Here is a 14297-nt window from a genome sequence, read left to right as displayed (position 1 = left end):
CTTTCATTTATAAGTTTAATATGCAATGAGACGACGAAGCGTGTTAGGTGGAGAAGGCAGACAGCAAATATCGCCGGGGTGGCTGAGATTTACAGATGATATTGTGCATGCAAAGTAAACATCGTCCAGTCTATCTCCTAAAGCACTGAAACGTAAGAAGCCTTCATGAAATCGCTAACACTGCAATACCAGATCGACGAAAAGCGTCGGTGGTGTGTAATAAGACAATTGTATCTAATCAAGTGCAAACAATTGGACAACAGACGCGAAATTTACCTTGGGAAAATTGTATATTATAAACGGTAGAGAAATAGTTTATTCATTCTACACCTTATGTATCTATGTATTTCTATGTACGTATATGTATGTATGTATGTATGTATGTATGTATGTATGTATGTATGTATGTATGTATGTATGTATGTATGTATGTATGTATGTAGTATGTATGTATGTATGGTATGTATGTATGTATGTATGTATGTATGTATGTATGTATGTATGTATGTATGTATGTACTGTATGTATGTATGTATGTATGTATGTATGTATGTATGTATGTATGTATGTATGTATGTATGTATGTATGCATGCATGTATGTTCGCCATGCATGTATGTTCGCCGTGCATGCATATGCAGAAACACAAAAAAATACAGTTGTTTTGTAGAGCAGAAATATTGAAATTGTCGTAAAAATTTCAGTTATTTTGTCTTTAACCATGTTTTGAGTATCCCTACATATTAACTGGGGGTATATGACACTTCTTCGTCTTTCCACGAATACTTTCTCTTTTCATCTTCATATAAATCATCTCACTTAAGCCATGAAAATTTCATTCCATGTTTTACTGACATTACACATCGAACTATCCCACGCACTTTTGACGCTGCGTCAGAGGCCTCTCCGCGAACCAGAGCCCGTCTACCTTTGGCATAGAGAGGTTCTGACGGGGGGAGGGAATAATTCGTCGAACATAGGAATCATTCATCGGAACGTAACAGGCGTGTAAATCTCATAGCATTGTAAATTACGGGGAGGCAGGTCATCAGTGTCAATTTAAGTTTCTGATTCTTACAAAGGCTTTCTTATTCTCCATCGCTCAAATTTCAATTTACGAAAGTAACTCAGATCTCATCGATGCGTCTCTGCAGTTTGCTTCTGCTAGACTAAAAATAGCAATACCGACATAAACAGTGACCCACAGTGACCTAGTGGCTCGTAACATAAGCTCCCCCGCTTGTGGTTACCACAACACATTTGTATTCAGCGTGCAATCAATGTTGTCAGGGTTATCAATTTAAGAAATAGAAGCCCTGAGTGGAGACTTAGCAACAGACATGTTGCACACTATTTTCACTATCCTGTTGGCAATGTTTTACTCAGTAATGCATGTGAGTTTGCATGTTACTGCACGTTGAAATGAAATGTATGAGTAAATTTAAGTGTAGAAATGATATTTTCGGATGCGCTCTATATATTACGGCGACCAGGGTCAGGCTTCATGTGAAAAGCTGTGCACCATATTTATGCAAAGGTTTTGCGAATTAATACGATAAATTGACCATTTTGTATTCAATCAACAGTAATTGCAGCAAGATTTATCGTTATATAAAACAATTTACAAGCTTTTTAAAGATATTTGTTTATTTAGCTCTGGTGTGTAATGATAAGGATGACACTTTATATTGCAGTTAGAATTTGATTTGGTGAACTGGTTTTTACATCGACAGGACAGTCATTACCGACAAAGCTTACTGTGCCAATTAAAAATATTTCAATTAAGGGGACTGTGAGAGAACAGTTAAATGGAATATCCTGTGAAAGGAAAGATAGCATAGAAACGGCGCCACTTGGGTTCTGAACTATCAGAAACAGTCAGATATGAACTTTATAAGATTAAAGAGACGAGTACACTGTGTGTGTCGGTTCGATTGATTTTTACATATTTTGGCCAATGGTTTGTTACAGATTGCAGCTTGGCAAACTCCACTTCGGATATCACTGCTGCCAATGACACTGTAGACTACAGATTCTTCCTTCACAGTCACCTCTTCCAGGAATACAAGACTCAAGTACTTCCGGTTCTGAGACGAAAAAGTGTCGTCAATGTGTCGTTCGGGTTCTCATTAAACCAGGTCATTGATGTGGTGAGCATGACTAATTTGTCCTCGTTATTAATAAATAATTGACGAATTGAATGTCGCAATGAAATATTGTTTAACATATATATACTTTTCAAAAACGTGCCTTTTGTGACTTTGTCGCAAACTTTGCGTTTTTTAGTCGTGCGGGGTCAGAATTATCTCGCTTTTCGGTATCATATTTAATTTATTCAATCGATATGATATTATCGACGTGATAGCATCCTGATTTTATTTCTTTGAGTTTTTATAGTTTTCAATTCCTTCGGGAAAATCGAAATAAGCAAAGAGTTTGGCCGAAAAGGTCACCTTCTACTCAATTTTACATGGTATAGTTTTTGTGGCTTCCTTTTTTCCAGTGTACAGCCTTATATGGGGTAACGTGCCCCGAAAGTTATCTCAGACAGCATTGCACTGACTACCAATTTACAAACAGTAACGAGTACGGCACTTTTGTCGGCTTTATAAAATGATCTACCTCATTCCGAATTTATGTATTCAAGGCTCCCGCTGAGAACCTTCTTTGGAAGCTTCCAGAATACTTGGTATTTCTTTATTGCACTGGCGATGAGTTTAGCGTTGCCTCCCGAGTTTATCTATGTGATATGATTGTACACAGCTGCATGTATCACAGCACAGAGCTACTTGTCCGTTGGCGCTGCCAAAGCAGTCCGGGTCATGACCTTATTATGATGCCTGCCATCGCCGCAGAGTTATGAATTAGTGTCGATCAGAGACTAAGAGAGCGAACGTCGCTTTCGAATGGTTCCGACCTAGTGTTGGGGTAACAGCTGAACTGATAGCGAGATCACTCTGCAAACATAGGTATTCACTCGGCCTTCAATCTTCTTAGGATTTTCCATAGAACTATATTGTAAGTGGCGAAACTTGAAAAGTAATATTATGACTTTCTTGTGCCAAAGTATGGTGTAATAAAGTTTGCTGATGACGTCACTGCACTGTTTGACCTGAATACCACAAGAGACGACTCAGTTTGTCTTCAAATTAAAATCAGGTAGATTTATGCGCTTTTGAGTATATTTTGAAACTATTTTAGCTTTACCAAAACTAATACTCTGTTCGTAGAAAATATATTTACATTATCAGCAAAGCTTCGTTTGTTTGTAAAAAAATCATTAAATCTTTTGAAGGAGTTTGCATGCTGTTATGATTGTTGCCAGAGCGAGCTCTCTCGTCGTTCACTTTTACCGATGGCGACTGTTGAAACTGTGAGGGACGTGACGATGACAGCGTGCCTAAAATTTTATTTCCACAGAAACTGTATCATCTAAACCCTACGAAGCATGGGACCTTTGGTTATTACACTATGGGCACTCCGTGTGTAGTTAAGAAATTGGCTTTAATAATGCAATTCTCTACCAATGGAGTTCATATAGTCTTAGCACTTGTAGCGTAACATCGCGAATGAGTAACACAAGTTACACGCGTTACGTGGAACATGCTCTTCTAAGAAATAACGATGACAAATACAATTCAAGCAAATAAATGAAAAATACACGACTAATATTTCTGTCATTGAGTTCATATACAAGCCCCAGCAGCTGCGAATTTTATGCACTATTTTCATGACTATTATTTTCAAACCAAAGTTGGTTCGTGTAAATTTGCTAACTGAAGGACATGTATAGAAATATCACTGCTCGCTGATTCGGACCATGCCTACGCTTTTTTTAAAATAATAAATGAATGGTGCCCCGGGAAAAGGCAAACGTTCAAAAAATGAAGTATTTCCTGCACATACACATCGAGATCATAAAAGAAACAAGCATGATGCCATTTACTTGAATGCACAACACACGACGGCCAACATTTTGTTGTTGTAATCTTTATTGTCTCTGTCACATGATTAGTTTTTTTATAATGGCGGGGAATCTAAAATGATATTCAAGCGTTTGAATTTTATGCCACTTTCGACAATTATGACAGTGTTATACACTTTTTCAGTCTTTAATGGGTCTCATTCGAAGAAAACTCGAGAAAACGGGGGATATTTTGAGATCGGTTTATTACAAATTTGCTGCAACCATTGGGGCTTTTAATTCTCAAATTCTTTCTAAGTTTGAATGCAGACACAGACACAACAACCTTGAAATAACTGAGAGAATCAACTGCCACGTATTCAGTGAAAATATCGCAAGTATAAAATAAAAAAGCATTCAGCTGCCACTTTCAATTTTATTCCATTACTTGTTGCACAGGTCCCATTATGATTCAAAACCAATGAAGTCACCAAACTGAGAATTGGGATCAAAATATCATAAATTCAAATTGTCAAAGTTAAGGATGTAACGCTTTTCGTTAGATACGTTTGTGCAAGATATGCCTGGCCACTGGGCCCTTGACCGTGCATCGCTGGAAAACTAATAGGTTTAGGACGTCACGAGAGCAAATATTTTTGCAGTCTGTGAGCAGTTGAGTTATTCGGTAGGCATAAATCGGAATTGAGTTGATTTCGGCCGAAAGTAGTTGGAAAAGTAAGTTTTTCGTACTTGGTCCAAATTAAGACCGCGGTCGCCGGTTTTATCTATGTCAATCAGCGTGGCGTATAACGCCGGGAAAAGGTAGAATACTGTCAGCTTAGTGTTTTTAAATTACAATCAATTTTTATTCAAGGTGGATAGATTTCAACATAAATGATCGTCTGACAGGCTTTAGGAATGGATGATCAGTAGTAATCAGATTGACTTCAGAGCTATTATTTCATAACGTAATTTCAATATACAGTCATCAAATCTGATGTCGTTAAGTTGGCAAACCCTATTTGTGGCTATAAGGAAGCATCGTGGCTGTAGATAGGGTGCGGGATTTACGATCGGATGATGACGAGTACGAGGAATCAGGCTTGGTGATGTGCCTTTTAGCGCAGGACTTTTACAACTGCACTCCTCATAGCTTCATTACTGGGTAATGAGCTCCGCATCTTGTTATTCGGCAAGAGCCTGTTAATAAATAAATAAATAAATAAATAAATAAATAAATAAATAAATAAAACAGATTTGAACTAATAATACTCCTGAAGGAATATATCTGTATTGTATTTGTCTGTATGTCGGCAGGAAAGCAGTCAATTCATACATCTGTCAACTATGATGAGAAAGCTTAGGATATAAAGCCTTACGTTAAATACTATGATTTCACAATTTTGCGATCGGCTCTGTTACGGTTCGTTGAATCTAGAAATATTGACTTACTGAAACGAAAATGTTATATTGTCTTACAATATATCCTGGTCTCGTTATGATCAGCACAAATGGCAACATTCATCAAATACGTTGCAGTTATCCCAGACACAAAGGCAAAACTTCAAAACGTTCATTCAATAAACATGTATATTTAATGTGCATTATCTATTTTTGATATTTCAATCTACGTCCAGTCATCAACATCAAAACAAATGTATGGAGAGAGAGTGTTAACAAGCTTAATACTACGGCAATTTTAAAAGCTTGACATTTCATCCCATTGTCATCTGTAAAGGTCGAACTCAACCACAGGAAACGATGGGGTGGATTCAAACTATAGCGATGATTCTGATGAATGGGTTGAGGGAGTAAAACATTGAACCAGATACGGAACAAAAGATAAAGATAATTACAAATAGCAGCAGTTACCTATCTCCGTGAATCAAACCTATCATCAGAAACTGTTTTCTTGTTTCATTGCAAACTTAGTAAATTCTTATAGAAAACACTTCATTGTTCGTTTTTCTCCGGTGATATATATATATATATATATATATATATATATATATATATATATATATATATATATATATATATATATATATATATATATATATATATATATTTAAAAACTATCTACTGTTGATTGACCAATCAGAGTGCTCAATTCAGGTGTTTTATTTACTCATAAAGCCTGGTCACCAAATTCCAGAAACGAATGACAGCGCCGTAGTAAAGTTCTGTCCAATCAAAGTGAACATGTCATATTCTGTAGACATTAATATTCAAATTTGGTAACACAGCGAAAACCAGCTGCAACACAAAATCTGCTGTGCCCAAGGGCATTATATAATGTGCCTAGGGCATTTATAGGATGTTCCATTACATTGGAAGGCTATTTCACAAATAAAAGTTTTAATTCATATCCTAAAAATGTTACATTGACAAAGGGACGGTTGACGTAAACACATTGAAAACGAAAATATATCAGTTAGGGGCGATAGTTTTTAAGTCAGATAAAACCCTCGTACTCGGGCTCTTCTGGTATATAAAGTCCAACCCTACGATAAAATGTCTCGGCCTGCGGCCTCGACATTTTATCGTTGGGTTGGACTTTATATACCAGAAGAGCCCTCGTAACCATGGGCTTTATCCTATACATATATATATATATATATATATATATATATATATATATATATATATATATATATATATATAATATATATATATATATATATATATAATATATATATATATATATATATATATATATATATATATATATATATATATATATATATATATATATATATATATATATATATATATATATATATATATATATATATATATATATATATATTATATATATATATATATATATACATAATATATACAATATGCCATCCGGTTATCACATAATAGCTATATGATTGAATTGGCATAGAGATAAGTTATATATATATATATATATAATATATATATATATATATATATATATATAATATATACATACATACAACACGGTAAAAAATGATAACAAATAGAACACAAGACTTTGGCGTTACTCAGAGTTTCAGCTATATGTGCTCTCTGTAGCGATCATATATATATATATATATATATATATATATATATATATATATATATTATATATATATTTATAATCAAATCACCATCGCCTCTATTGATTTGCAAATACATTTTGAAAAACAATAATATTTTGTCATGTCTAATTCAAACATACAGAGTTTCATTAGCGATTAAGCTTAAACTCTTTATTTCATCTACCTACAGGCTGAGAAGAGTCAGATGGTGACTTACTCTATATGGTTACGACAGGTATGGTATGAAAAGACTCACATGAATCATTATTCTTGCTTATGTGCGTTTGTATTTGATAGCGTGGACATGTAGTGGATATTCTGGCGATGCGGCATAAATGTAACTAAATTTTCAATACTGATCTTTGGAAGTGGTATATAGCTGTTCATTAATGTAGTACGCGCCTCGAAAATGAAAGACTTAAACTTAGGCTCAAACTTGCCGTAAGGTAACCATAAACCATTACCTTTTCAAGAAAGAACAAAATTGCTCAAATTGTCGTCACAGCTTGGCCTCTGTACTGTCCACTGTTATTTTACAACGTGGATTTCAGTCCGGACTAGAGTTCATTCGTCGTCAAGACCATTGTATATTGCACTCAATGTATGATGTTGAAAAGCCCAATAATAACCGATTGAATTTACTTTTGGGATTAGAAAAACATTGAAGATATTATCAAAAGTAAAAAGCTGTTGTCTCTTTAAGAATTGACGGAACAATTATTGGGAATAGTAGTCTAAAATTAACCTAACGTGTCAAGGGTCATGAGACCACAGGGACCAATTGTTTGTAGGAATCAGAGTGGTGTCCACTCGTGTCGAACTCGTTGAAATATTTATATGCCCATATGGGTTTAGGATGCTGATACATTACTAGGATCGCCCCGTGTATGATATTTGACATATCGGCCGACGCGATTTTATTTATTAACTGACTTATTCCCGCACGAATGGAAGCAATAAACATGATCCCAGGGTCTCACGTCTGCCCATATGTCGAAGAACAAAAGTGGAAAGTCGGTAAAATAAGGCGAAACGATTGCAAGGCATGATGCACAATCCCAGTGATGATGATGATGATGATGATGATGATCATCATCATCATCCTGTCATCGTCGCCGCCGCTGCCATCATCATCACCATCATCATCATGGTCGCTGTTACCATCATAACCATCGTCATGTTATCTACTAGATATTGTTGTTAGAGTTGTCTTCGCAATTTAAGATGATGATGATGGCGCTTTCCATTGATCGCTCAGACTACTGCTTTGGATAAATTGACATTTTATGACTGTAACTAATCTTTGCTCCCTATTTCATAGCGTTGGTTCGATGAGCGTCTGACCTGGAACATTGAAGAGTTTGATGGAATTGAAGAAATTGTACTACCGGCCGATGACGTATGGCGACCTGAGATGGAAATCTACAATGGGTAAGCAAGGTCACTTGTTTTTACTGGCATAGAAGATAGTAAAGGTGATGGTTTTCGTGAAAAATGTAAATTTGAAATTAAATTTTGATTTTGCCGTCGTTCGGTGTCTGTAATTGAAAGATTTTACATCATGAGAAGTCAAAACCATTTGCCAAACCAGGTAAATTAAAAGCTACATAAATAGCTTCGGCTACAGTGCTAGCTCTTTCACGACCGAATAGTAAATATTAAAGCCCCAGTGAAGAAAATTTGAGCTAGAAGTGACGTCAGGTATTGTTAACAGTAATAAGAGATGAGCATATCTTTCATAATAGTCAACATGTCGTTTTCCTCCCACAGTGTCGGTGACGAGAGAGCCACTGACCCAGCAAGCACACATGTCCGGTTGAGATACGATGGGCTGATTAAATGGCACTATCCAACTATCATAACCACTAACTGCAAAATGGACGTCAAAAACTTCCCCTTCGATCGCCAATGCTGCCCGATCAAAGTCGGTCCGTGGATGTGGGACGGCAGGGACGTTGATATACAAGCTGAACTCGATTCAGGCGCCGCTCTGAGAAACTTGGAGACTAAAGATGTCTGGGACGTTGAGTCTGTCCCGGTCAAGTATTACGTACACTATTATGAATGTTGTCCAGGAGTACCTTATCCATCTTTACTGTTTATGGTTCACTTACACCGTCGGAGCGAACCCTATGTATTGTGCTTTGTAATCCCGAGCGTATGCATCTGTGTGATGGCGATTGCAGGGTTTTTCCTTCCTCCAGTAGCTGGTGAACGCATTGGTCTCTCAATAACAACCCTGCTGACGATGTTCGTTTTCTACCAGTTGGTGAACGAAGAAATACCACCGACAGCAGATCTACCCAACTTTGGTAAATAAGACTTTTATTCTTCTTGATAGTTAATATGGTAATTTCAATCGGTTCAGTAGACAAGTCAAATCTGCGCATTTTTCAATTTCAATCAATAACTTTCAATTGAAAACTTCAAATCATGACATTCTATATATCAAGGATTTATTACCAAGGTCGAAGAATAGTACACCTCAACCATATACACACCTCATTTTGTTTCATGGTACGATGCAGCTCACAGCCTTACGGCGCCTTGTTTTTTTTCAATTACCTTGGGTGATTTAATATTCATACTCGGTGAAATAATCTCAGTGACCAGCTGTATACCCATAGTCATCAATTTTAACAAGCAACATAAACGTTTTTCCGTTTCAGCTCTTTATATTTCACTAAACATCATGGTAATGGTGTTGAGTTCTATCGCAACGATCATAACCCTTAATGTCCATCACATGGGTTCCAGAAGAACTGTGCCTGGTTGGCTGAATAAGATGAAAAAAATGTACGTTTCGTATGTCAACAACTGCTGCAAAACGAAAGACCAACGAAACATGAAAGAGGAGAATCGGGACGAAATGTCGACGATTCGAGGTGCAATGACTGACAGCGATCCGGAAGTTCATTTTTGTACAGAACTTCTCGACAGCCATAGGTCTACCGATTACTGTGCTAGTGGTACCTACTCAGGTGCGGCCTCGACTGGCAATAACAATAGTGGGCGGGAATTGAAAACTATGACTGGCACCAGGTTGGGAGGAAGTCGACGTGAGATGCCTTCAAGAGAAATTTATGAGGAAGATCCGAAAGTTGTTCGACAGTGGCACGAAATTTCTCTCGTGCTGGATAGATTTTTCTTCATATTATTTCTTGTCTGGTTTGCTTTGATAACGATTATCTACATTTGCTTGGTGTTAGTCCATGATTTTGTTCCACATTGTGTGTTTCCAGGAAACGACACGGATTTTTTGTGAACCATGAAAATTACTTTTTTTGCGACTGAATACTTTAGTTTGGAACCTTTCAAATTGTCAGTTACAGTTAAAACAGCAAAGTGAATCGATTTCTACAGTTTGATTGACCATCGAACGCATGTTCTCCAAATCGATTGCGATCGATTTCCTTTGAAATATAATTTACTTTGTCATCGAAATTGCATGCATACATGTATGTATACGGAAAAGGGGTGCGTGAGTGACTTCTTTACGTATTGAACATGATTACAGTTATTCAGTCTTGGTGGCGCATATTGTTGCGTAGTTTCCCATTGGACAATAGTGATTGGTCATTGCTGAGATAAAGGTGACTGACTGTACTTTTTACTGTGAAAAGGATCTGTAGGATCTGCTGCGATTAATTTTTTTCACCGCAGGCAGCGTTGTAATAGCATATCCTCTTTCCCTTTCTGTAATTACAATCGATCCATGCAGCAATCCTAAGATGTAACTTTATAAGACTTTCATATATCGCTCGAAGCATTTTTACTAGTTTTGGAAATTGGTATTTGACTTCCTGACAAGCCTGCCTGGGAATTAGATGACCTCCAAGTTCGTATTATTATTGCCGAAGCTTTGGTTTTGTCAGAGTTGGTCATTACGACAACTCATCTCTGCTTCCTATCATCCCCATTGACTATGCTCATATCTGCTCAGCTCAGCTAAGTGTCACAGTCATGACACATCATACCGGCATAACGCTGATTCAGATAATCAATGGATTGAGTTTGGAACCCGAATTGACCTCAACGGGGTTATACCATAATTAAAAGCTTAAAAGTTAGAAAAACACTCCACGATGTCGTATGTGAAAATCGATATATCACGTCACGGAATTTAAGAGTGATTTATTAGAGAAGAAACCTTCCTTATCTTTACATGCGAGATATAAAATTGCGAAAGATTTGACCTGTTGTCAGCGCACAAGGTAATATGGCTAGCTTCAAGTACTTCCATCAAGATGGCGAAATCCGTTTGTTCGGGCGAAGTAACGCAAAGTTGGCAAAACTTCTTATCGTATCAGTAACCAAGGAAACTGTATGGGGCGCCAAAAATGTATCGAGTTCAATGTATCTACACGTTGACCAATTTGATTAAAATCAGATGTAGAGTACGACGACGTCTATACTTACGCGGTATTCTCTTGCTGTTGAGAGGCGACAGCAAGAGAATACAGCGTAGTACAGATGTCTCTATACCCTACATCTGATTTTAATCAGATTGCACGTTGACCTATCGTTTTAGCTTCCATAATGCCATAAGAATATATGGCTATGGAAACAAGTTTTGTAGGCTAGAAAAATGTCTATCTCTATCTCCTGTATGTATGTATGTATGTATGTATGTATGTATGTATGTATGTATGTATGTATGTATGTATGTATGTATGTATGTATGTATGTATGTATGTATGTATGTATGTATGTATGTATGTATGTATGTATGTATGTATGTATGTATGTATGTATGTATGTATGTGTGTGTGTGTGTGTGTGGTGTGGTGTGTGTGTGTGTTGTGTGTGTATGTATGTATGTATGTATGTATGTATGTATGTATGTATGTATGTATGTATGTATGTATGTATGTATGTATGTATGTATGTATGTATGTATGTGTGTATGTATGTATGTGTGGTGTGTATTTATGTATGTGTGTCCGGCCAAATAAAATACTTCAGAACCGCAGTCTCAGTACTTCGTGTGCAGATGCATCCTAAGGTAGAGGTGTGACTTTGTTCGTGTCAAAATGTGCAAATAAAGTAAAAAACGTTAAAAGTGGTAAAAAACTAAGAACTCAGAAAGTATTGGCCAAACCTGAGTTTTTATTCGTAGCTACCTGAGGTAGGGTTATGTAAATTTAATTCTTTCTTAGGAATATCTTAAAGTTTGTGTTTTGTCTGAATATTTTTCTTCAGTATTCAAGTTTTAGAAGAAAAATATTTTCTTAGAACCATTCTCATACATATATATTCAAATCATGATGCCATGAAGATAGTAAAAATTTTAAGATTTTAAGACTTTGTCACTGATTTTTTTGTAAAAATTATCTCTTTACAAGAATCACTTCCTCTCCACCTTTGAAATTTGGCATGAACGTTCCTTGGAATGGTAGTGCTACTGTTTTTTCAGATTATGTTGAAATAAGCTTAATTAATTTTTTTATAAGATTTTCTTATCATTGGTCATATTACGCACGGATTTTTAGTACATTAGCATCATATTAATGGGCATTTGATATGGTGAACTGTATATGTGTGTTAATTAACATCTTACCATGTATCTGGTGTATGGTCAAAATGTTAACATGGGTTCAGTGTTGTGCATTTCAGTCCGTGATATCTACTGATTATGGAAAAATCAAGTAAATTTAATATGTGTCTGAAAATGACATACTTGTGAACACAGAAACAGTACGGCAGGATGAACGTCTCAAATACTAATCAGAGAAGACAAAAAACTGATCAAATTGATGAAACTCAATCATCCTGGGTGCCTGTGCACTTAATTACTGTTACAGTAGTACATTTCAGCCGGCCTCCTATACTCTGAATGGGCTAATTTAAGATGCCGATAATTCAGACTTTCCCTATATTTACAATGATTAGGATGCCTTTTTCGCTAAATTAAAAAACTACTGATTACAAAGAAAATCTGAATATGCTATAAAGGCATGGTGCTAATTCCAAGTGTTTTAAAGTATTTTATTTTCATCCCTGGTGTTCATTATCAAAAGTTCTGCTGATTGGAATCTAATTGTGTCAGGTAGAATTAAGAAAACAATATATTGTTATGATTTTTCGAGAAGTCAAACTTTCAATTGATAAAAGATAGCAAGATAACTCTGATATTTGGTGCACAAGTTTGTAGGGACAATATTTGTGATATTTGTTCACATAAGCATTTGAATTTTGAGTTTTTAAAGTTTTTTAGAATGACCTGATTATCAAATGTCCACATTCTAACAAAATTTTAATTACATATTGATTGGTGAAAATTCGTATGAAATGGGCATGTGTATTTTTTAGGACAATTTTGTCATTCTTTTGGTCAAAACATAATTTTTTTGCGAAATTTAGTTCACAGCTTTCTAGGTCTGACCGCTTTCTGTTTTGTGCAATTGACGCTGAAATTTGCATAAGACTTTATCAGTATTAGTGATAAAAGTCAAAATATATCACTTTCAATTATATTTCAATGATTTTTAGTACCATGGACTGGTTAATTTCACAAAAATCTTATTGATTGTACTATGTAATTTTTCATAGGTTATTGACAGGTTTCTAAGGGTGATTTATATTTTGACGCAAAATGACAACCATAAAACACAATGACCATAAGCCCTACTTTGATCAATGAATTTTATCACTTTTGCTATTTGAGTAAAACATTTCTTCTCAGATCTGAGCACTGGATCAAGTTGAAATTTTACAAGTATTGTTATCTATTACATCTATTGAACTTTAAGATGGTGTTGAACACAACGCAGCGTATTTTGCTGATAATCACGTGTTTGGAAAAAAATCATTCAGGTTCATTAATTTGTTACCACTCGATTGAAACATTGGTTCAGTACACCCTTTAGTGAAACAGGCAGTCCCAAAATGAGTGAACAAGGAAATGTTACTTTATGCACATGTATGCAAATCATCTGATTTCCTGTCTTCTTTTTTATCCTTGTTCAGCATTTCAAATTTTATAACATAATATTCTTTAAATACTCTATAAGAAACCGACAATTTTGTTTTGCAATAAACACCTTACATTTTAAAGAGTCATTTTAATTTTGCCTATCATGATTTTAATAACTTTTTTGAATGCCAGTCTTTCTCTAAGTTAGCATTCATATGATAGAATATCCCTCTACTTGATCGGCGTAAATTATTTTCGAAAGAGTCTGGTTGGCGTGTTGTCACATAGCCACACTTATCGAGATATTTCTGGCAATTTTGGTGTGAAAACTAGCAGTTTTTATCAAAAATGACGAAAAGCAATTGCAACTTAAAAGGAAGTATTAATTCCCCTTTATGTCCATTCTGCTCGGAAACAAGTATCTA

At 35.7% G+C, this 14297-nt stretch overlaps 1 protein-coding gene across 2 annotated transcripts in view; it reads left to right on the top strand.

The window, feature by feature from the left end:
* Window positions 1-14024, top strand: part of LOC139122547 (neuronal acetylcholine receptor subunit alpha-9-like) — a 40841-nt gene extending 26817 nt beyond the window's left edge. The window contains exons 2-6 of one of the 2 annotated variants that reach the window (XM_070688035.1): window positions 1971-2149; window positions 7147-7191; window positions 8278-8387; window positions 8727-9268; window positions 9626-14024. In XM_070688035.1, the coding sequence (XP_070544136.1) occupies window positions 1971-2149; window positions 7147-7191; window positions 8278-8387; window positions 8727-9268; window positions 9626-10221 (1472 nt within the window). In that variant the 3' untranslated portion in view covers window positions 10222-14024. The remainder of the gene's footprint in view (window positions 1-1970; window positions 2150-7146; window positions 7192-8277; window positions 8388-8726; window positions 9269-9625) is intronic. The other variant, XM_070688034.1, reaches the window with a different exon arrangement.
* Window positions 14025-14297: the final 273 nt, after the last annotated feature.

Source organism: Ptychodera flava, chromosome 22, assembly GCF_041260155.1.
Source record: "Ptychodera flava strain L36383 chromosome 22, AS_Pfla_20210202, whole genome shotgun sequence".
NCBI lineage: Eukaryota > Metazoa > Hemichordata > Enteropneusta > Ptychoderidae > Ptychodera > Ptychodera flava.
The sequence above is the reverse complement of the archived record's forward strand: the minus strand, read 5'-3'. Positions and strand labels throughout refer to the sequence as shown.